A 24,194-nucleotide genomic window follows, 5' to 3' on the forward strand; every position below is an offset into this window, starting at 1 on the left:
ATTGTGCTGAGATCAACTCCGACTGCGTAGGAGGTAATCCYAGCAGGGGGAGATTGTGGCCCCTGATTCACTGACCACGGATGCAGGAAACCACTGACTCAAAAGAAGACCGAGCATGTGGACTAATCAGCGTAAGAAGGGAGGGAATMATTTAACCAATAGAAGAAAGAATACTAATTTATAGAAAAACTATGTGACTTTTAGCCAGTGCGCGTTAATGCCTTTGTTTGCTAAAAATACTAAAAAAATGTTGGTAGTCATGGTGCTGGTTTTGTGAATTTGCCACCAAGCATCCCTTTCTGTGCAGAACTGTAAATAAACCAAATRCCTTTACTCTGTGTGAAGATCAATCTCTTGCAAACTGGGTGAAAAARCCGTGTTTTGGAACACCAACAGTTCTCCAGCTCCTAAAAGCTGATTTTTCACTGGGATACACAGGACAAAGGGCATTTSGAACACATTTTTACTGCAGAAATTATGTCCAGGTGTAAGAAAAAAATATTGTGTAAGAAAAAAAATATTATCCACTCTAGAAACAATTAGACATTGGAATATATTGCTCAGAGAAGTAGCGGMAATTTCCTCAATAGAAATATTCAACACTTGCCTTGACAGTGTCCTTGATTAAATGTCTTGCTTTTAAAAGAAAGCCAGCTGTCTCCAGAGGTCCTTTCACAGCCTAAAATTTTTTCTAGTTCAAATTGTACTCTCAGCTGCTTGTCATATTGAGATTTGCTGCAGTAGTCTGCTCTCACAGGAGCTTCCTTCAGCTGGAGGCTTCTTTTGTAGAAGAACTTAATTTGTTTTTACTTTCATTTCATTGTTCTTTCTGCCTATCTCAGGTTTTACTCTTACTTCATCATTACTTTTTCATTTCTGTTTTATTCAAGTTTTCCTTTGAAAGATTTCTGTAGAAAGCACCATTTCTTTCCCCCATTTCTTTTTCTCTGCCTTCAGCACCTTATCTGGAAGACACATGAGCCTTCCTTGCTCAGTCTCAGAACTCTGCAGGACTTACTTGGGTTCAGTGTGTGCAGATGGGTTATTTGTGTTTTGCTTTGTGGTGTATGCTGTGGTGGTAAATCAGGCTGTGCATTTATCCCAAAATAATCCTTTATCAGCTCTAAGAGTTTGCAGGCATTAAAAGAACATTTGAGACTTCTAGAGATAAATATAAAAGAAAATGCAATTTGTTTATTTTCAGCTACTGTGAGGTTGCAGAGATGATGGCTGAGCTCCTGCTCTGTCCACGGATGACACAAGTACCCTGACTCTATCTCTCTCCTCCTGGACGCTTACACCGATATCTGAGACCTTTRTCCCTTTCAGATGTGATTGAAATTAGTGTCAGGGTTCATAGCAGTCCCCTGGCAGGGCAGGGGAGGAGTACTCGGCTTTCCCCTCGGCTRTCACAAAGGCTGTGCGGTGCCAGAGCCAGCGCTGCCCTTCCYTGTTCGGCCGGAGCGCACGGGGAAAGCGGGAGCGCACAGGCTGCAGCCCTGCACCGCACATCAGGGCACTGCACAGCACAGCACCGCACAGCGCCGCACAGCACCGCACAGCACCGCACAGCTCTGCCCCGCACCGCACCGCACATCAGGGCACTGCACAGCTCTGCCCCGCACAGCACCGCACATCACGGCACTGCACACCACAGCTCTGCCCCGCACAGCACCGCACATCACGGCACTGCACAGCACCGCACAGCACCGCACAGCACCGCACAGCACCGCACAGCTCTGCCCCGCACCGCACCGCACATCAGGGCACTGCACAGCACCGCACAGCACAGCTCTGCCCCGCACAGCACAACACAGCACCAGGCAATGCACATTCATTCACCGTGTGAATCATTCATTCAGTGCAAGAATATTTAACAGGAGAGGATAAAGAGATCGGGGTGCTGCTCTGCAGGTGTGGTGTTAAGTACAACTGTCACAGGAGGAATCGTGCCTTCTGCTGTGCTGGTATTGCAATCTCCTGCCATTCCATTCGTGTCCAGCATTGTAGAGCTCAGCAGCTCAAATGAAAGGACATACAATTTACCAGTGGGCAAAACTCCAGTTGCTTTATCTCAGCAAGCTGCCAGAGGCCATGCCAAGCAGTACTTTTCAGCTTTTTGTATGTTACTTATGATGCTGGTGAATGAGACAGGAGCTTTGACGAGTGCTCACCAGAGATGGGACACAATCTAGTACACAATCTGCAGCAGGAAAGGGGAAGACAGGTTCATCTGCGGACAGCCAACAGTGAGGTGGGAGACCAGAAAATGCATTTGCAAATTGAACAGAATGGGAACACGGAAGGAAAGGGACATGCAGTTGGGCATGGTTAGGACACCTGGCTACTGTGTATTACAGTAAAYCTGTGCCTGTAGATGAATGTGCACATCCAAATAGTTCAGGTTGCAGCACAGATTAACTATTGAAAAGCATCACAACCTTTTATTTGCTTTAAATGTTGAACTAYGTACATAAGTGGTAGGAGCTAATGAACTTCATTAAGACCTCTGCTGATCCGTACTGTCTCACTTGTCACATTTGAAGTGTCCAAATGACTTTTCTACTTCAGCTACTTTAGCTATTCCTGAATTTCCAGGAGACTTCTCTGTATCTACAGCTCATAATTTTTATGTATTTTTAGCCACAGGTTTATAATGTGCACAGCCGAGTGTTCCTAATTGCAAGCAACCCCAACACGTGTCTCCCAAAGTTATTAGAGCTTCTGTGGATGTGTTATACCTGAGTGAGTATACAACCCTTAACATTATTCCCAGCTTGATTTGGATAGCACAGACGCATTTCTATCAAATGAAAAGCAGACTGGGCTTTTCTGGAGGMCTATCTCTTCAAAACAAAAACCCGCAAAAAACCCCAACAAAATCAAAGGGGCCCCCACAAATAAAAGGGGCAATTTTTGTTACTTGGAAAATTAACACATTTCCAAGTGCAGTAGTTGCTGCACTTTCTCTTCTCCAGCACTCCTTCCCCAGTCCACCTGTTTTGCTCCATCTCTTTGCCTTAATGAGAAATACTAAGTGATGAAATCGGACAAAAGGCCTTTTGTAAAGCAATGCATTACACTTTTTTCATGAATTTTATTTTTAACTTATACCAGACTTTTTAGAATGTAGCATAACCACAAATACCTTTTTAGAAAATGTGCTAACTTGTTTTTTGTAACAGACATAAATGTTAGTCACCAGGCTGAGATACAGCAGAAGTCGTTAACACTTGCTATTAAAAAAACCCAAAAMCCAAAAAATCYCAAAAGGTATTTGTTATTCAGSACTTCTGTTTCAATGGAGTATATGCTGGCAAAGATTCTGACTAGGACCTCATCCTGCAAGGCACTGCAGACCTCCTGTCATCATGCTAGAAGAGCAGTCAGCCTGATGTAGCATTTGGACCTTTCAACAGTCAACAGCTTGAGGCAGAAGAAAATTAGATCTTGTACGGGAAAGGTTGATTTATCTTTTCAGCGACAATGGTATTGACTTTATCATTTTTGTATCTTTAAAAGCGAAGGCAAACTAGAGCTGTGCCCATAGCTCAACACTCACAGTAATTTTAAATGAGGGAAGAGTCACTTGCCTTAGGTTTATCTACTGAYAACTAAAGTGTCATGTATCATTCTGACCCCAACATACAATGTATGTATCTACGTGAGGGACAACGACTATTGCATCTCTCTGTGGCACTGGTTTAGAACAGAAGATTTAGTTTGAATTTATGTAAAATTTACGTGCTCCCCCCAACTGGGTTACCTGCGTTTTTGTAACCAGTTCTCATCCTAGAGGAATTTCACATTAAAGCTGTAAGATTAGAAAATCATATTAACACTTAAAAATATTTAAAAGCAGTAATAAAAAGGTCATTTCTTTCTAAAATAAACACAACATTTGAAGCAGAATAATATTTTAATAAAATTAAATCTAAGTATTCACAAAGCATTATGCATATACAGTACATACTGTATTTAAAGCCTACAGACCTTAGATCATTTTATTCTAATGTAGTCAGCTTTGGACACAAGCTAAGCTTACTCATTTTGTAATAAGAAAGTTTACAATTGTTCCTGAAAGTGATTTTACATATATACATATATATATTTATAGCTCTATATCTATACTCCTACATGTAAGTGTAGGTATATACACACACTTGTGTGTATGTGTGTTTATAAATATATATACACATACACATACATACACACCTATGTACATRTATAAAATACACACATGCACACATCCAGGAATGTGTGCATGTGTGTGTGTGTGTGAGCATTGTAGAGGGGCCGGTCAGTACGAAGAGGTAACTGCAAACAGCCACCCTAATATTATAAACCAAAAATGTGTAAAGTATTTTTAAATTAAAASAGATTGTTAATAATTTTTGTTGAACAAAAGGAACTCAGTCTTCTATATTACACAGAAATTAGGTTTATTGCATTTGATTATGTTTGTGTGACAGATGAAGAGTACCTGTCTGTTCATCACAGCTGAATTCTATGATGTAATTAAAAAAAAAGCAATATAAAAACCCAAAACCAAAATGTAGTGGAAACAAATGATTCAATTTAATGAAGTTTTGTGGATGTGACCTATGGTGATACTTTCCAGCATGTGCCAGTTTTCCTATCTGTTAAAATACTGCCCGACTTTAACAGTTTGAAAGGAGGCTGTTTTCTCTGTCCTAATTGTTTCAAGTCCAGACGGCATGGTTACCTTATTCTTTCTTTAGATTCAGACTCATTGTGATTTATTATAAAAAGCTCACTACAAGAAAGATAAATCAATTCTCAAAAGTGAGCTAGAAGAGCATTTTGCTTGAATTTTAGCTTGGTCAGGTAGGAGTTTTTCTATGTGAATTATTGTTATTGGTCTTCTATTTGCTCTGAAGACATATCCACAATTAAATACTATTTCCATGACAGCAGTAAATGGTAATCTCCATGCAACGTAAACTGTAATTTCAGAACATGCATGTTATTTAAAAAAAATAAAAATATAAGGTGCCTTGAGAATGCTGGCAGTTTTACATTTGGAACATACAGTTAGTGTGTGTGTATATATATATTTACATCAGAACTGCTCAACTTTACCTTACAAGCTTCAGATTTAGGAAAATATACAGTACTTTTGCATATAACGGTATATTCCTTGTAGCCCCTGAGTCAAGTATAGAGGATTTAAATAAAAAAAAAAAAAAAAAAAAAAAAAAAAAAAAAAAAAAAAAAAAAAAAAAAAGGAGAAACAGCCATTAAAAGCACTTACATTTTTATGTGAATTAATAGTATAAAAGTACTATTTCCCAGGAAGACCAGGATCAGAAACATGCCTATGAAGACTCAAGATTCCTACAGTGCTTAGTGAAGATTCTGGCAAGGAAGGGTGCCTAACTGGCGGGAGAGAAGTTTTACAAGGCTGTGGGGGACGCTCTACAGACTGGTCGCATTCTTGGTCTAAAAAAGAAGACAGGTTGTCTTCTGAGGCTGTGTTCAGATGCACTCCACTTGAGAAGGATTCTTTGGATTTAAGTTTCGATTTTTCAGCATGTAAAAATTCAGGACACTGGAAAGGATAAGAAACAAGATGGTAATAATTAAATTGGTTTCTTCCAGGCTTTTGTTCTGCTCAAAATTAGCACATTCAGATGGCTGAGAGAAAACAATCTTTGAAAACTGAGCAGTGTACTGAAATATTTTTTCATGGTATTGCATTTGATTTAATGTAATTGAATCCAATTCTGTTGATTAATTGTAGAGGCCTGGATATCTTTTCCTCTCCTCAGACTTSCTCATATTACATCAAGATACAAATATACACAGCCCTTTCTAAAGGACTGATTACTCTTGAGACGCAATCCAACAGTATGGATTTCAACACTCTTGAATTTAAAGTTTTGTTTTAGAGCATAACTCCAGAATTGCATAATTCTACCCATTGTATTCCTTTTCTGCTAACTTTTGTGAACAGCATGATGGTAAAGTAAATCTGTCTGATTATAAGATCATTGTATGAATCTCTACAACCCTCATAGTAAATGTTGCCTTCTGAAACGGTGGTTTCTAATCCCACTGTGGAGGAGCYAGGTCAAAATAATAATTTCATATTCCTTACACTCGTGAACCAGCACCTAGATTGGTATGCATTTCTTCCTCATAAGATAAAAAGACTGGGAAACTTCTTTTGATCTTATTGGACTTGTGCTTACCTGAGATGAAGGACTGAAACTTCCGTCTGTTTTAATTGATGCTGCAGGCTGAAGCTTTTGTACGAGCTGGATTGCTGGCTGTTGATACTCTGCACTTGCTGTCACCATGCTATAGGCAGGGGGAATTAGTGCTGACTGCCTTTGCAGAAGCTGCAGGATGGTTTGGATATCGGCAGTCATTTGGGATTCAAGCCTAGAGAAGGAATATGRAATCAGTTAACTCATGGCCAGGAACAGGTACATTTTATACAYGGATGACAGAGGCTTTCAAGTGGGACCTGAGTTTACCAACCAAACCACTGCTTGTTGTGGCATGACCACGTCTTAAATAGGAGAGAACGGTAGAGGGAGTACGGAGCCCTTCGAAAGCTTCTGGCTCTCCCTTTCTTCGCACAACATCCCTTCAAGCCAGGCTCCGGTTTTTGCTACGATGAGTCCATCACGGTGCCTTATGTTTGCGACAAGAAGCAACTGAGTATCTGGTTGAAAATCACTGGAATAGATGTATTCTCTTCATTGGAAATAAATTGATTTGTACTGGCTGAGCATGAGACATTATTTTGATGTATCTGACATACTAATACAATGCACTGAAATAAGCAGAAATCACATTTGTGTTTTTCCACAGTAAGAAAATGAAAGATGCTTCCAGAATCATTACAAATCCAACTTCCCAATTCTTCCAACTTGGAAAATTTATTCAAACATATGCAGGTCTCAGAATTAATGTCAACMTTTCTGATGTTCAAATTTTGTACCTTTTAAATTTTCTTTTGCCTGTTCATTAATTTGTATACAACTTCTGAAATACTTGAGTTGATTATGTTATTCAGACTTACAATTCSACAGCACTGAAAGGATTTTTACATGGTCTTGCCAAACTCTGTGACAAACTCAGGAACAGGTAATGCCTATTTTGCCTTCTCAGCATCTGGAAGGCTACAGCACATGCTGACAGACAGTAATGCAGATACACAGCCTTCTGCACAGCAACTCAGCTTCTGACAGAGTAAACAAATCTTTGTCAGCAGCCTTTCATGTTGTGAATGTTACTACTTGGGCTCCCTACAGTAGCAGAATTGATCCTSTGCTGTCAGATTTTGCTTTTGCCATGTGCTGCACTGACATTTTTTATCATGTTGGTGTTGTCCATTGTCTGTGTGATTTAATTATAAAACCATCTGTGAAATTAATCCAAAAGGTGTTCCCAAAGTGTATTTAGGATGCTGTTTCTTCCTTTATCAGAAGAAGCGGTTTTGTGGCATCAACTGTCAGAAAAAAGGTCCAAACTCAGACTAATGTTAGAGTCAGACATGGCCTATTCAGCCTCTTGTTCAGCTCCCTTGGGTTCTTTGTTGCTTGTAAATGTGCTGTTTTCTCACACATGCAGCACAGCATGGTGCTGATGCTATGGCTGAAATGCTGCAGGAACAGCAGCATGCCACCACCCAGAGAGCTTCTGTCTGCTAAAACTGGGCCTTAACCCCTCCACGAATAAAGGGTAGCATTGAAGGATGTGCACTGAAGATTGTCTTTGAATTAACTCTAAAACTCTTACTTTGTTAGTATTTGAAAGTTTCCTGATACTTTATATGAAAGAGTATCTCTGGTAGTCTTTGCTTATCATTATTGTATATAAAAGTTTTCTTTCCATTCTCCAAAATATAAAAAAAAAATCCATGTCATGCTACTCAAACAATCAGGAGAACTTTAGATGCTTGGCCCATAGTCTCCTTGAAATTCCAGTTGCTTAAAGAAGAGAAACAGAGATAACTGTGGGGACATACTCCTTGTASAGTAGCTTTCCAGACCTCTGTGTCTATTTATTTAGTCTGTTATGCCTAGACTCTAACTTGGCGTGGRAAAGTTCAGGGAGAAGTGACCATGCTTTTTAAGCTAGCAGGTCAGATCTGACACAGGCAGGAAAGATTATTGTCTGTTGCATTCATAGAAAACCCATCAAGGCCCAAAAGCCTGAAAGCATAAAAAGTTTTTAAAACATGAGAAGAGTTAAAGAATAAAATTATTTAATAAAATAAATAACTATTTAATTCCTCTTTTATCAGCAGCAATGAAAAAAATACTGAGAATATGCATGATAAAACTATGGGCAACTTTGAGGTACAACTTCAGTTTTGAGAGCTTAAGATTTCAGGAAATGAAATGCAACCAAAAGACTCCATACTGTTGATGGGGATCCCGCAGGCATTTAGTTATATGACATTTACAGTTACTTAGATTACTTGACTTTACTGCAGTTAGAAATGACAGCATTTTAGGGTTACATATTAAAAATGTCTTTTTAATGCATTATATCATATTCAGAAATTAAAAATACTCTTGTTTGATTGGCTTCTGGTAGATGAAGGAATCAATATGCAGTTAACCTGGCTTTAAACTGATTGCTAAAATATACAGCATGGAATCTTAGTGAAGAGCTACTAAAGTTTAATTAGGACTCAGTGCATGTCATAGTATTTGCCACCGAAAAATTTTGAAAGTAATGGAATTGCAGAGTGAAAATAATGAAAAAAGACCATGGTCCTGAGCACAGAGCAATTTAAAATGAAGTGAAGGTACATGGTAAATTACAGTGCAGGATGGATCAAAACTGTAACCATATTTTAAGATGCTCTAAGTGATGCTGCTTAGCTGCCAGTAAAGAGTAATAGATCAGTATTAAGCAAAGGTGGTATCAGATTCTGAAAAAGAAAGCACAATTTTTCTATTTTAGCAGGTATAAGTTATTTTGCCTTTGTATACTCCCATGTCTTACTTATTATAGAGTTGCAAAAAAAGTTAATGCATAAAAAAGGGAATTCATCTGCAATACATTTTTAAAAGAAGGCAGCTCATGTACTTTGAATCTCCAGGAAAGTAAAAGTACTTCAGATCTTGAAGACAATGAAAATTGCCATTTTGTGTCCCTGCCTATGGCAAGGGGATTGGAACTARATGATGTTTAATGTCCCTTCCAATCCAAACTGTTTGATGGATTCAGAGTAGCTAATGTGGGTACCTAGAGGTAAAATATATGAATATTCTGGCAATTAATTTAAAATTGTGTACCCRGAATTCTCAGAATTGTTTTTTCCAAGATTCTGGAAAGCTTAACTTAGATGATACATATACTCCTCAGAATACATACGGACAACAAAGTGATATTCCCATCAGGCATATTTTTGTACTTTTGAGCTTCTGAAGATCTGAATGCTTTTGGAAACTTCCTACACAAACTCATTCCTCCTGTAGTGTCATCAATATCAGTTTTATTATGTACTCTTTCACACATTTTTTTTTTTCTGGCCCTGTCTTTATTTTTACCTGTTGAGTTGTTCTTGAAGTAAATCTAATCGATTCTCCACTTCTCCATATATAAAATCACTTTCAGTTTCACAGATTCCCCATGTAGCATGGGATAATGCTGGTTGAACTGGGGAGTCCTGGTACTCCTGGATGTTCTCCTGCTCCCAGTTTCTTTTGATGTCTGATGAAAAACAGAATATAGAAAAGTATAGGTTTATACACATAGTATTAGAGAAGGGTTAGTGCCTTCCAAGCACCTGATTTAGTCATGTTTCTCAAAACCTTGGAAGTCAAATTGATACATTGGCACACTGACTGAACATCTCTCTTTGTTCCTTTCTGCTCCTTAAGGAAAGATAAAGGTGTCACATACATGCTAATATTTTGGAGCCGTAGATAAACAAGCAGCTTTGTCYAGTCAGCATCATTAGAGTTCTGCACTGAATGGCTTCTCTTTAGTTTTATTTCTATTCTTTTACAAATGGATCCCAAATTTTCTCAAAGTGKTTTTTTTTTAGCAATTCATTATTCACTGAAATAGAATTTTTTGTTCTAAGGCCTTAAGTGACAAACTTGAATGTCTTTGATAGTGKGCTTCACAGGCCTTACTGAGACCCCTTACCCCTGAATGTGCTGTTGAAGTGTATTTACTGCTTAGCTTTTCAGTGTAAAAGGAGGATAAGCTGCATTGCATTTACAGCACTGGGCATGTGGCAGAGTGCATTGCAATGTCCCCTCTAGAGAAAGGTGCCAGGTTCAGGGAGCCTCCTTTCTCACCCATAACTGTAACCCCACTTGTCTTAGGTCAAGGAAGTGTAATACATTTTCTCTGAGACAAGGACCATTTAATGCAGCTCAAACTGCTTGTAAAAGATACTGCTTATTATTCTGGTAAAGGAAATTGATTTCAGTGATATGGCTTTTAGCAACACTAGTCTCTCACCCAATCCTTACATCATTGTGTAAAGCACATCTCTGATACTCTTACAGTACTTTGGAGTGAAAGGTGCCTGTTCATTTTGTTTAATAATTTAGGGCTCCTAAAAGAATGAAATATTCAGCATTGCTGGGTCAGTCAGAAATCACTTTGATATTAAATAAAGCTTCCTGGTAAACATTTTTTTTTGTTTGTTTGAATTGCACATAAAATTTTGGATTGAGATAAAGAAAATAAATTGATTTCAAGTTAAAACAAAACCCAGTTACATGATTTACATTTTACTGCAGGATTTTAGCTATCATGGTGAATTTAGTATTTTTTCTAGGCCTTACATATTTTATATACAATAAAGGAAGTATCTAAAAATTTATATTTATATTTATTTCTTTATTATTTATATTTTTTTRTCTCCAGCCCTTTGTAAAAAAAATTATGATGGTATAACCAGCTGTTACCCTATACCTTCTGTGCCCAAATTTCATCTCTCTTGACCCTCCTGGTTCTTGGAACTCTGATCAAACACTACACATGACTACYGAACAGAACTCAGGGTCACTCTTTCCTTTCACTTAGGCTTCTCTTTTGGACTTTTTCTCTTTACTTAATTTACCCCTCTGTGGACTTATTAATTACTTTACATTCTTGGCTCTATGCCATTTCTCCTGTTCACCAAGTTGTTGAAAGGTTGCACATGAATTACTATGGGATATACCTGTGGCACTTATCAAGTATGGAATGAAGATCTTGCTGTGACCTTTTCAGAGTCTGCAGGTGACATAGTTCAGTTGAACAGCGCTTTTTCTACAGCTTCCCCTACCCCCCCGAGCCTTTGTTTACTTGGAATTAATCKGTCATATAAACAGTCAAAATTGCTTAGAATCACTCTTTCTTTGCTGTGATTAAAAAGGCTGTTTAAACTTTAACATCTGCTCAATACGAGTCCCATTAGAGTTGCATTTGTAATTATTTAACTACATGAAGTTATAGAACATATTRAAGTTCTTATTGCACCCAGGCTGCTGCTCCAGCATGCAGCTGGACAAAACCCTTGACTGCTTATAAGGCATCAGTGGCTGGATTTGAATCCCACATCAGTCCCTGAATGATTTGCTCGGAGCTTCTCCTAACACTTCTCTTGGCACTGCACGCTGTGAACTCAGCATAGGTTACATTCATTTCAGACTTGCGAAATTTTTCTAAGCAACCATAGCAGCTAGAGCCATGTTTCAAAGAGAAGAGAAAAAAAACACAGTGTGGGTGACATGTAAGAGCTTTGTCCAAATGCTAATAGCTAATCCTTTTCAAACACATCTTTGAGCTGTGTTTCTCTAAGTAAAGAGAACAAAAATAAGAAAGAAGAAAAGAAAAGAAAAAAAAAAAGTCCCTGCTCAGATTTAGTATTTCAAGTAGATTTAGCCAGGAAGGGGAGCTCTCACTACATGATTCCAAGTGTAAGGAGAGACTTTCTTCTGTCTCTGTCCCTTTTTTTTTTTTTTTTTTTTTTTTTTTAATCAGACAAAAGTGATTATTGCATTATCTGATCTTTGGTTAGCAGGTGGTAGAAGGTTTCCTGGAGCTGTACAGAGTGTTTGAATTTCATGTGACATGACCTGTAACTGATTTTATGCACTGGGCAGAAGGAAAAGGAAAGAGATTTCATCTTGGCTACCCAGAAACCTGTTCTCCTTCTCAGGATCTTACACCAACAGAAAGAAAGAGATAAAGGGTGTCACATAAGTTTGCAATTCGATTTTAGGAGGCACATGCCACAACTTGCAGTGTCCAAGGAAAAGTTGGAGAGCACTCAGCAATGGAGGGAGCATAGTATGAGAAATTCAGGGTAAAGTTTCAAACTATGGATTTAGGTGCGATGGATTTTGTAAATCCAGTAGACTTATAAGCAATGAATTTCAAAAGCATTTCACTGCATTTTAATGTCTCGTAAAAACCAAGATGTCCATTATTTTACACAATAAGTCATTAATTAAAATCAGAGATTTTTCAGTGCCATGGATTATCCCAGGAAAATCGCTTCTTGCTTTTTTTTTTTTYTTTTATTTATGTTACGGCGTATGTATTTAGAGACTATAGTAATAGATGATTAATTTGTGACAGAGCAGATGAATTGGCACTGAAATGACAAAATAAGTTCACACACATAAGCAAGCTAATACTCTATAAAATAAGGTATTTTACTCATCTAAGTGTCTTTTCAGGTATTCCCTATATGTTAGTAATCCCAGAAAAGCCCATCAGCAAATRTAACTTTATAACCAACTCTGGCCTTCCAGGGCTTGAAAAATCTTAGACTGAGAACCAAGTGAAAATGCATGACTAGATTCACTGGAACAATTCAAGAATCAGTCTTTTAGCCCAAATAATGACCAAGTGAAAATAGCATTTTCCTTAACATATAGCTAACAGCTACAGAAAAATTCTCAGGTCTTCACAAAAGAGCCGTATGTTTAACAGTTAAAAGTTGCATTCTAGGATTATGAGAGAGACGTTTATACTGTTTTTGCCAAATTATACAATACATTATTAATTGTCTTTCCATTCATTGAAGTAATGACCAAAGCTTAAAATAAAACAAAASTTAATTAAATATGTATCAGTCACAGTGGTAATGAATTGGAGTAGCTTTATACAAGTGCATTTGTATCCAAGATTTATAAGGTTCCATAATATATGAGGATACATAAAAGCAGAGTTTTTTTCACAAGTTCATTATGTTTGCAACCACTCTCATGGTAAGTTATAATCAATCTCTAATAGCAGAAGTAAGAATTTAGTTTAAAACATATCTCAGGAAAAACTAATCTTACTGACCTTGAAGGTTTCGTAAATGTTGCAAGAAAGCTCATTACCTTGCATAACATTACTAGAAGTGTTAAATTACGAAGTGGAAAAAAAAGAATGTGGTCTTAATAAAAGTATGTAACCTTTAGATATGCTAAATATAGCTTAAATAAAATCTGCAATARGTTGCCTTGGAAAATGTTGCTATAGCTGCAAGGACACATTTCTGGCTATTGGGAGGGGAAAGGTAAGCTTTCCAACTACTTAATRTATGCAAAAAGTTTATGTGGTGCAGATCTATAGTGCCTTAACTTGAGGAGACCAGACTTCACATTTTCATACTTCTGAGATGTAAAAATCATTGTCTGGTCTCATTAATCATTAGGTTTATTTTAAATGATAGCCTAAAAGCCTAGATTTTATTGAATGATGGTTAAATGGTTAAATTCTCTCAATGGAAACTGCTGAGGAAAATAGTATTAAACAATAAATATGTAATTCTTCCCTTTAGACTGGAAGAATTACAAACAAACTTGTAGCAATATTTAAATTGTATATTAATCCAGGGTTTTTCATTAATTTCCTTTCACATCACTGAAAAAATTAATATTTTAGTACATTAGATGTAATTTTAATTATGTGATTTAATTCTATGCAAAAGTATCTGAGATTGCTTAATAGTTCCTGACAATTTGTCATATAAAAACGCTCAAATCTTTATTCTGGTGTATTACTTATGGAAGTCATGATTTKTTTTGTTTGGTATAATGGCACTCCTTTAACCAACAGGTGGAACAAGAAAGGACAGTATTCTTTCAAGCTATTATGAATTTTTTTCACTTAATTTTTGCTGTGCCTTGTCAATGCAGTGAATAAAATTAGTTACCTGAAAACATATGTTTGGTGCATGTGCAACTATCATGAGGTTTAGCTAGTCTGGCTTTCATCATCTAGAAATTTTTACTGTCATCAAACCCTGGCACATCAAATACCCTTTGGGAGGTTCTTTACTTTGAGTGCAGTTTTCATCAGTAGGCACACAGTGAAGTCCAGTACCAGTGGACAATTTTAAAGAGTTTGTTTAAATTACCTAATTAGTTCAGTTACAAGATGATTTACAGCAAAACCGAGAATGACCTTTTGGAATTTTACAATCCAGTTCCACAGAACTCTAATCAGTTCCCACTATAACTGCATTAATACTCCTGAGAAATAGTATTTTTTAATATAAAATACTTTTTCTTAAGCTTTTAGGAGTAAATATTATGTAAAGAATCAAGAGTCTTATTCAGAAAATTATTTTTGCTAGTCAGTCTAAAAAGAYGTCTGCTCAAACTTTCCTAAATAGCAACAGCTGGATTACCTTTGCAAGAACTGCTTCTTTTGTCAATAAGAATTTCTTCTGTGTCATGATCCATTTCTTCAAAATCCATCTCTGTGGTTTTCTCTGTTACAGATGGATAATCAGCTATCCCAGAAAACAGGGGCTTTTGCTCATCTTCAATGGAGGACACAAAAGATGATGACCCACTTTTTTTCTCCTCAAAATGTTTCTTAATAGATTGATAGTATCTGGTGCTGTCTCCTGAGGGTTCAGGATCACTCTGATCATTCTCTTTGAAATAATCTGTGAAACAGAAATAATTGTGTACAAAAATAAGAAATTCATGAAAGTTTATTCTAGTTTATTATGGTCTGAGAATGGACATGAGTATTATATCAGGTAGGATGTTCACTGTCTACTAGAAAAAAATACTTTCAGGCCCTTTTTTTTCGTTCTTCTACCAGAGGAGATTTCTATTTCTTTTGAAGTCCTAGAAGACATTTGCATGTATGTAGTAAGGATTTGTAGCTCATAAACCATAACTTGCGTTGCAAAAACTTGCTTGTATTAAAACAACAAAGGCTTTATCCAACAAAGTCCTCCTGTGTACTACTTTTTTTTCAGTGAGGATGAAATTCAACGAAGCCCTATATTCCAAAGTTTACAAAATATGAAATATTTCATTCTGTCTTGCCATTTCTCTCATTTTTGGGCATTTATCATAGTCTTGACAGGCTAACAATCATGTATGTTAGACTTGGTATCAGAAATACTCATTTAAGTATTCTCACATGACAGCACCTTTGTTGATCAGTCTTTTCCCAAAAGAGGCATTTGTATTAATGAACTGCTCATCCCTAACATTTCTGGGTCCACCTAACCAGAAAACATATTTCTCCGTTTTATTACAGGATTGTAAGGTAGAGAGAAACAAAAAAAAGGGAGTTCCTAGTCTGACTTTGTGGGATCACCTCAAAACAACTTTCTAAAGTAGCCCAAATTCCTTAGCCTTTAGAATTAGCCTTTGCAACTCTCTGAATATCCAATTTGCTGCATAACAAAAGTACCCAGCATATATTCTGTGATATATATGGTAGCAGTGTACCAGTCAAGTTGAGAATGAATCTTTCATGAATCATATTCAAGGTCCACAGTGAGCAAMAGCAGATTTAGTCCTCTTAAGAAATGGCAAGTAAGCTTAAAGTAGATATCTTTAAAAACATCTTGCAAAAATTAAATATGATTTAAACCTAAGAATGATCGTTCATGAATATAGAGAAGTCTTGACCTCTTTTCAGCATAAACTTGAAGCTAATTTCCAATTCAATATTACCTGTTTTTAACTGAAATGTCAAGATAATTTCAGTTCTGTTATTTACTTTAAACACATTTTAGCAGGGCAGTCTCAACAACATATAAATACTGTAACTAGTTTGTGTTAACTTCCTGAGGAGACAGCATGATTTCCCATCTGCTTTGTGCTAATTACTAATCAACATAGTTCTGGAATGTCTGTAGCCTTTACAGCCTACAGCAATGGCTAATCCAACATTCTGCATATTCCCTAGGTTTCTTTGTTTTCTGGTCACTATAAGGAAATGAAAGTGTAACTTCATCTAATCCTCTTTTTCTGAACATAAACTGAAAGCAGTATCTGTAAAGAGCTCCCTTCAAGGGTCCAGAAATCTGTGAGCAGTGGGGGCAGGTAATGACGAACAAAATAAACCCAGTAACAAAGCAAAATAAACCCAATAACAAGGCAGGCCTCCTGTACCTGTACTCTCTAGAGTCTCCAAAGGCAATTAACACAACCCTGAACTGAAGTGACTTTTCTTGGCTTCTGTTAAGCTGGACTACTGGCTCTAAGTGATTCTGGTGATGCTCMGCTACTGCAGAGTTGTCAAAACAACTGCAAAAGAACTGTCAGAGTAAAGCTCTTGGGGGATGCTCAGACTCGGGAGTAAAGTCCCATGTTCTCTACAATTCCATCTCCAAAACAGTGCAAAAGCAAAAGAAAGCTGCTTCTATCTCTCCCATAGCATTTCTTGTGGGAATAAATTGAAAACATACAGTCACGCTACACTAAATTGTCTTAATTGCTTAGTGTTTGACTGACTTCAACCTGTGAAGAAGACCTCCTAATGAAAGCTTGAAATTGCCAATTTTTAGGGTAATTTTGTATGTTCATGGGATTTTGTGTACTAATGGCAGCTGTAATGAGCACTCTGTGGAATACAAATCAAGCAGTGGACTGATTTTAAGAAGGGGTCATTGAGACATTGCAAAAAAAAATTTATAGCAGCTGAAGTATAGCAGACTGTCTTATCTGTTGTATTCATAAAATATGAAAATATTTAGGAACATGAAGCCAGATTCTGCTAATAATTGCATTGCTGTAAAACCAGGGTAATTCAGTTGATACCCCTGCATTTAGTCCATCTATATCAGAACAGCAGAACAAATTATTTTCTAAATGCTGTCCAAGTATTATGAATTCACTGGCATGAGAAGGAAAGCAGAGATCTGTTGAATGTAGGGTTCTGTCTATTGAAATCGGGGAAGATTTGTTCATCAGGTGATCTATTTCAAAATAGACATTTTTGGCTTCACTACCATTGCTTTATCTTCCAGCCATCTGGCTACACTCAAGGAGTCAAAAGTTGTTTTCCTTTTACAAGACTCCTATTTAATACTAAAGTTTCTTCTCTCTGGAGGATAATCTTGTGATACTCTGTACTTAACGTAAGAATTAAAATAGAAACTGCCCTATTTTATCGGCTCTTCAGGACCTGATAATGGTGCAAGGTCTGTACCTCAGCTCAACACCTTAGCAGTGCCTCTGCAGCTCAGTGGAAAATATATTACAAATAATATATAGACAGTGCTTTTTTTTTCAGAATGTTTCTCAGATTTCTTCTTCCTTCTGTAATGAAATCCAGTTGTTGGTTTGGAATGGATTTTTCCAGAAAAGAAGACTTTTCTGTGTGTGTATGGATAAGTTCACTTTCTGTCACAAAGAAAAGTGTTTTATAAGAATTTATTATCCCTTTCTGTTCTGCTTCTGACTGTAATCACTAAACTCCACCTTCCTCTCCTCCTCCCACCCCAGTTCTAGTGTTTCCTCTTTCCCTTTCCAGTAAGACAAATTTCACTTTCTGATTCTGATTGCTAGAAACTGTTTTACTGAAGATGATTATTTTTGTAACTTCCTGCTTTACCAAATTGTACAAACATCATTTACACTCATTATGGGACTGCTTCAGCCCGTTATGTGTTTTGAGTGCCTGCCAAGTTTACAGGCAATGGTCTCTGACATTTGCTGTCTGGAAATTCCAAAATCTTCAAAGTAATTATCTGAAGGTTTGTGTCCTGCTTTTCACACGTGCACTGGAAAAGGAAGGGAAGAAATGGGGTTGTCACATGTCTGGGCCATAGAGCCATGAGAGTGACTCACAGAAATATTGGCATTAAAATCCTATTTCATAGGATGGTTGCCTGAGATCAGACCGGTTTCTTTTGTGTAATATTGAAATTTTGTAGTATTGAAATTTTACATTGCTCAAGTAATTCCAGTCTGCATGATCTAGATATATTTTCTCTTAATGCATCAGTCTGCTGCAAATAATATTGGTGAAAATGTCAGCAATATATTACATGTAGAGCAGCACTGTTTAATACTGCTGTAATTTCATTAACTGGAAATTTTCATCCTTAATCAAGCAGCTATGGAGTTTCAGAAGGTGGCAAATTTTTACTCCCTTTTCAGCTATCCAATAAAAAATTGCATAATATGCTGAGACTACTCTATAGAATGCCAATCATCAACTTTAGGATCATTAAACTGCTAATTAAAATGCTCCCCATTTTTTCCTTGCTGTTTCCTTTGTACTTAGTTGAATGTGACTGGTATGAAGTACAWTGCTAAAAATAGCTGAGTGCCTTCTGATAGACTGGATAAAGGAAGAGTATCAAAAAGGAGGAAGGTGTACACTTGTACACGGGAAAATGAAAAGCCACCTTGTGTCTAGTCATTCAGGCGATGTGTTGCCATGGTGAACATTTTGCCATATTGTTCCTTTATCTAAGAATAAAAGAACAAAGTTAAATAATTTGGATTCCTTTGCAAACAGTCTTATGGTAAACAATATAAGGAACTTTCATGGATTTCTTTTCCACTGGGGGAAGGACATGATCTCCATAATCTTTATCAATGAGTGACAAGCAATAGGTAAAATTCAGGACTTGATTTTGCATGCAGCGTTTGAAATGAGAGTACTCCACCTTTGTTACCAGAAAACTTGTCTGAAAACTGATTCTGGTCTTGTCTGCAGAAATGTTTAACCCCAAAGCTTCTGATGTTTTAGAAAGTACTGTATCTTACCCTGAATCCCCTTAAACAAACCTAACACATGCATAAACCTTGAATTTTAGTGCTTGAGCTCTTGTCTCAGAATCAACTTGACCTTAGCGTGCTGACATGTGACATCTGGATGTTTGTCAAAGACAGTCTTAACTCATGTTCTGACAAGGRACATGTTTCAGGAAAGGTCATCTGAAAAAGTCCATTCCAAAAGTCTAACAACTTGAACAAAGCATTCTTCCCCTTTTCAGCTGAAATTTGTCTGTTCGATTTATCCTGATCATCTCAGGTCATGACTGGTGATAAGGTAAACTGAGAAGTATTGCCTTCATAAAGGCAATGCCTGCATCCCTGAGGACAAAACAGCAGGGAAAAAAAGAAAAAAAAAGTAAGGAAAGTTAAACCATAAAGTCCTTTCAGCTAATAATGTGAAGTGATAAGAAAGCATAAATTGGTATCTCTAGAGGTTTTTCTGGCTGCTTGGTGAAACATCATTGCTGATTATTGCACTGCTCAAGTATATAAAATATCTAATTACCTACTTTTTAGATGAGTCTTAATGCATGAAAACTGTATGGAAAATTCACAAATTTAGTGCACATGAAAAGGGAGAAATAGTTTGAAAGCTTTGCAGGGGGTCTATTGGATAGCCTGAGAAACTCAGATTTAAATATTTTCCAAATTATCTCATATGGAAAAATAGAAATTGGTRTGGACACGAGAAGTAATTGGTCCTAAAGCCCTGAAAACAAACTGAACTGTTAAAATCTCCAGTGCACTTTGTATAGCAAGGGAGTCTCAAGAGGAAAACCATTTGTACATCACATATAATMCAGCAATAATATTTAGTACAATGAGACAGTTAACATAAAGGCTATCTTTCACATACACTTATTTTCTCTTTATTTTCTTCTGGTAATCTAAATAATCACATTGTTTTCTGATGGTTAGTTGCACTGCAATTCACTTTTAAAAGTGGAAAGTTATATTTGCAGCTTTTTTGTGGTAATCAGAGGAAGTAATAAAGCACGCTGTGCCTATTCAGTCATACAGATATTTCTTCAAATTTGAGAACCACTTTAGGAATWTAAGAAAGAAATGTAGTGAACCCTGGATCCATCACATAATTGTTAAAATTTTAACTTAGTAACATAACCAGATTTTTGTGGTAAATTGACAATTGGCTGCATTACTAAAATTTCTTCCTCTGTGAACATCACTTTATAGCTGTGCCCTTGTACAGCGTAACATTCAGATGGAGATGTTAGGGATGGAGTGACAGCCTTCTATCTGCATTTTCTTAGCTCTGTTTTTGTGTCAACTTTAATGCTAACCAGATAATGACAGAAGGACAATTCTTTGTTTATATTTCAGGAAATAATGCAATACTTAAAAACAATAAGAAACAAAGAATTATAACAATGCACCTCAGAGTGGATTCAAGGCAAAGGTCAAAAGAGTTCTCTTAATCAAGTTTAGAATTCTCTTCTCTATTACAAGGAATTCAGCTTTCAGCATAGTGCWATTATTACGCTTTTTTCCAAGGATGGTTATGTGTATGTGTGACTGCACAGAACATTTTGACCAGATTTGGACTTTGGGAACAGCATCTTTGGGAGTAACTCCTGCAAACACGGCTCTTCTGTGGAAGCTCCCTGAGGTGGCTCCCAGGCCCTGTGGTAACAGCAATAACACTAATAGGAGCAGAAGGAACACTGCACTGGTGAGCTCTCTGATGACCAGGTACTTTTTTGCTATGGTTTTCATGATTAAGGTAAGATTCTGGGGACATGAGGTTTTTTCCCAGCCATATTCTGCCTGCCAACATATTGGTTGTTTCCTGGCCATTTAATGACCTAACACTGTGGCTGAATATTAGAAACCCTTTTCTAATTAAGCCCAAGCCAACTTCATCAGCATAATGCTAAGAGTTTATYGCAGTTATGCAAGAGTTCAATTTTTCTCCAGATTCTTACCCTACTTTCCTTCTGGGGACATGGCACAGTGCTTGGCTGAGCATCTATTCATAAAATTAGCATTTAGACAAATAAATGGGGGTGGGGAAAAGAATGGGAAAGAACTGGGCAGGGGGTGTTTCCCCATTCTCTTATTCTTGCCCCACTTCATAGCTTTAGGCAGGAGAATCAGTTCCTGAAAAGTTTCCTTGTCTTCTGTATCTAAAACAAGAGCCATGGCCTCTAGGTACTTTGTGTAATAACGCTGYGTTAATATAGCTTGGCTTCTTAGCCTGAATAACCTATATGCAATTCACAAGTAAGGTACTTACACTAATCAAGTTTCAATTACAGTTTATTACAACTCTGGTTTCTGTGCTTGCTTTGAGAATTGATCAGCAGGCACTTAAAAAAAAGTCTGATCAGGAAACATAATTCTTCAAATTAAGATTAAACAATATATGAGTTTACTTAGTTAACAATATGCTAAGAATGAAACACTGCAAAATGTATTTTATATCCCACTTGATTGTTACAGTCTGTGCCAACATGGGCAAGTGCAAGCTTCAGGGTAACAAGAGTCTGTGAGAACTTTGTTTTTGTAGCCATCTAAAATCACATCCATAGAACTAAAATTTTCTTGTTATGAGTTTCCTGGGCCAGCTGACAGTGGAACAGTCCCAAGAAGGATAAGTATTTAGAATCAATATTAATGAAAAGTTAAAAAAGATGGTAGCAAAAGTGACAATGCTTGAACTCCAGAAAAGTATTCTCAAAGCCTCAAATTTTCAGGCTTTCAGTGAGTGTCTTTACACGATTCATTTTTCACCCATTTACTGGATTTTATATTGATGTAAACAACTCTAGCAATGACCCACTCAGCATGGCATAATAGATCTGCACTCAGAACGAGCAGAGCAAAGGAAAGTTCTTGCCTGAATGTACTTCCCTTGACATTAGTAAAGTGGCACAGAACTGCTAGAAGTAAATGAAAAATGGGCAAGAAAGAATTGTATTCTGCACTGCTGAAAATGACAACTGAGTATAGATGGAGTATAGCTGAGTATAGCTCATAGTCCCTAAGTTTTCAGCAGGAGAGACTAACTCTCCAACCCAGCTGAGAGCTTTGTTTGGAACTGCCAGGCAGGAATGCTGCTAATTTTAAGCAGTCACAGAGAGCTTCTTGGCTGACTGTCAAGCATCTATGGCAACTGGTTAAGTCTGCACCTGCACCTGTGCAGAAAGTACCATCCGTTATTCTGAAAGACATGCAGTGAATTTCTTTTGGGTAGGAGCAAGTATAAGTTGCTATGTAGTGTGTGCATCAATTTTCGCAGGSGACCTCTTCTGACATTGCAACCCATTCTAGAAGCCAGAGAACAAGCTGGTCTCAAACAGTTTTGCAGCCTCTCAAATCCCATTATGGCAGAGCCCTTATTAGCATAAGTAGCCAAGGTCAGTTTTTGTTGACACATGATAGAAATGGAAATACGTATGTGTGGAGTGAGAAAGTCTTGTGTGGAATTGGAGAACTAGTGGTACTAACTGCAGAGGAATAACAGAGAGCTGTGCTGATTTCATTTAACCCCTGATAAAACTTGTGCAGCAAGAGTTACCATGGCAACAAGGTCCAAATCAGGCTGGCACGAACTAAAGGCTGAGATAACACAATCCCATTTTTAGCATTCCAAAACGGAGAAAAAACATGATGATCACACTAAAGATGGAAACAATGCAATTTCGAGCTCCATAATATGCTTATAGATCAACAGCTGAAAGTAAAGAATGCAAGCAAGAAAACCATTTCATAAGGATGCTCCTAATAATTACAAAATAAAATAGGAAAACATAACAGTGAGAATGCTGGGAATCTCTATCCTGTTCAAACTGTAGTTCTGAAATCAAAATATGATTGTCATACAACACATATTTTTTATCTTTTGGCATACTGTGGCCAGAAATGCATTTTCCAGCTGTTTGTTCAGGAACTCTGTATTTTCTTCTCCAGTTCTGAAGAACTCTGCAGGGCCATCCCCAAATATTTATCATTATAGACTAACTATGCTGGATCAAAATAAGATGCMGCTCCTTTCTATGTATAAAGGATTGAAATCAATAGAATATTGCTTTACAAGCCAGTGGTACCTCTAGTACTCTACAGCCTTACAGAGGATGTAGGAAGGGCCACAGGAAAGTGACTCTGAAGATCTATGGCTATGAGGGGTCAGCTGTGGCCATGAGAACATGTAGAGAATCTGAAAGGAKATTGGAGAGGGGCACTAAGCCACTGGGCCAAAAGTATGCTCAGTTCTTGGCAAAGGACTTTTACGAATTCATCTTCTCCTCAAGTGGGCTTCCAATGGGCCTCTCACTTCTGCCTAACCCAGATATTAGCAGGTGCTGTAYAATCACTGCCAGGACTAAGGAGCTTGACAGTCTTGTCTTTTCTTCCCCAATGGTACAAGTATTTTTTTCAGAGAAAAAATGATGGGAAATCATATTCTTTCAAAAGTAATGCAAAAATATGTTTCARAGAGGATGTTCAGTGTAATTGACTGGGCAAGAACCATAAAAGCCTAGGGGAGCTGGAACCTCACTGACACCTGAGTAGCCTATTTGTAATTCTATAGCAGGCACAACATAAAAGATCACTTCTATCTTGTCTATGTAGCAGCATATGTTTTCTCATAAGAAATGTGAAGGTTAGTCAGGCAAAGTATCTCTGTCAACAGATTCTTTGTGAAGAGCAGATTGAATATTTCATGGGGACATTTTCCTGACAGATTTGTTGTCAGTCTTGGCTTCCTGCCCTAAAGATGCTTCTTTGATCGAACAGCAATGTCATTGTTCTGAATAGCCACACTATGGRTCAGTCTCCTCATCGAGCATTATACCTGCTAGGTACATTTAAAATGTTCTCATTTATTATCAGCTACTCTGCTACTCCGTAAATTGTTGTTATGCTGCATTTCACATTGAGGTTTAACTGTGGAGTGTGAAAGACAGGCATAACAGAAACAGTAATTTGTCAGACAAATCATTCAACCATAAAAGTATAATGGCATTCAAGGAATTGTGTTTTCCCTGCATAAACATTAAAATCCTATGAGTATCAGTTTAGRTGCCTTCATGACTATTGCTGTCTGACCATTGCTACTATCTACAGTTCCTGGTATTTAGCAGTACTGAATATTGGTGAAAAAGTTTAATGTTTCACCAAATTTTCCTTCATTAGGTTTATTCCCAAAAGCCACTAATGTGAACATAAACATAAAATTTTACCKAAACTTTTACC

General features: G+C 37.2%; 1 protein-coding gene across 1 annotated transcript in view; it reads right to left on the reverse strand.

Moving 5' to 3' along the window:
- Positions 1–5,305: 5,305 nt before the first annotated feature.
- Positions 5,306–24,194, reverse strand: part of KCNH7 (potassium voltage-gated channel subfamily H member 7) — a 207,952-nt gene continuing 189,063 nt past the window's right edge. The window contains exons 16-19 of the mRNA XM_057367653.1: positions 14,624–14,887; positions 9,540–9,702; positions 6,216–6,408; positions 5,306–5,572 (exon numbers count right to left, since the gene is read on the reverse strand). Coding sequence (XP_057223636.1) covers positions 5,306–5,572; positions 6,216–6,408; positions 9,540–9,702; positions 14,624–14,887 — 887 coding nt within the window. The remainder of the gene's footprint in view (positions 5,573–6,215; positions 6,409–9,539; positions 9,703–14,623; positions 14,888–24,194) is intronic.

This window comes from Malurus melanocephalus, unplaced genomic scaffold (assembly GCF_030028575.1).
Source record: "Malurus melanocephalus ecotype Western Australia unplaced genomic scaffold, MMel_1.1 scaffold_81, whole genome shotgun sequence".
In the NCBI taxonomy this organism is placed as follows: domain Eukaryota; kingdom Metazoa; phylum Chordata; class Aves; order Passeriformes; family Maluridae; genus Malurus; species Malurus melanocephalus.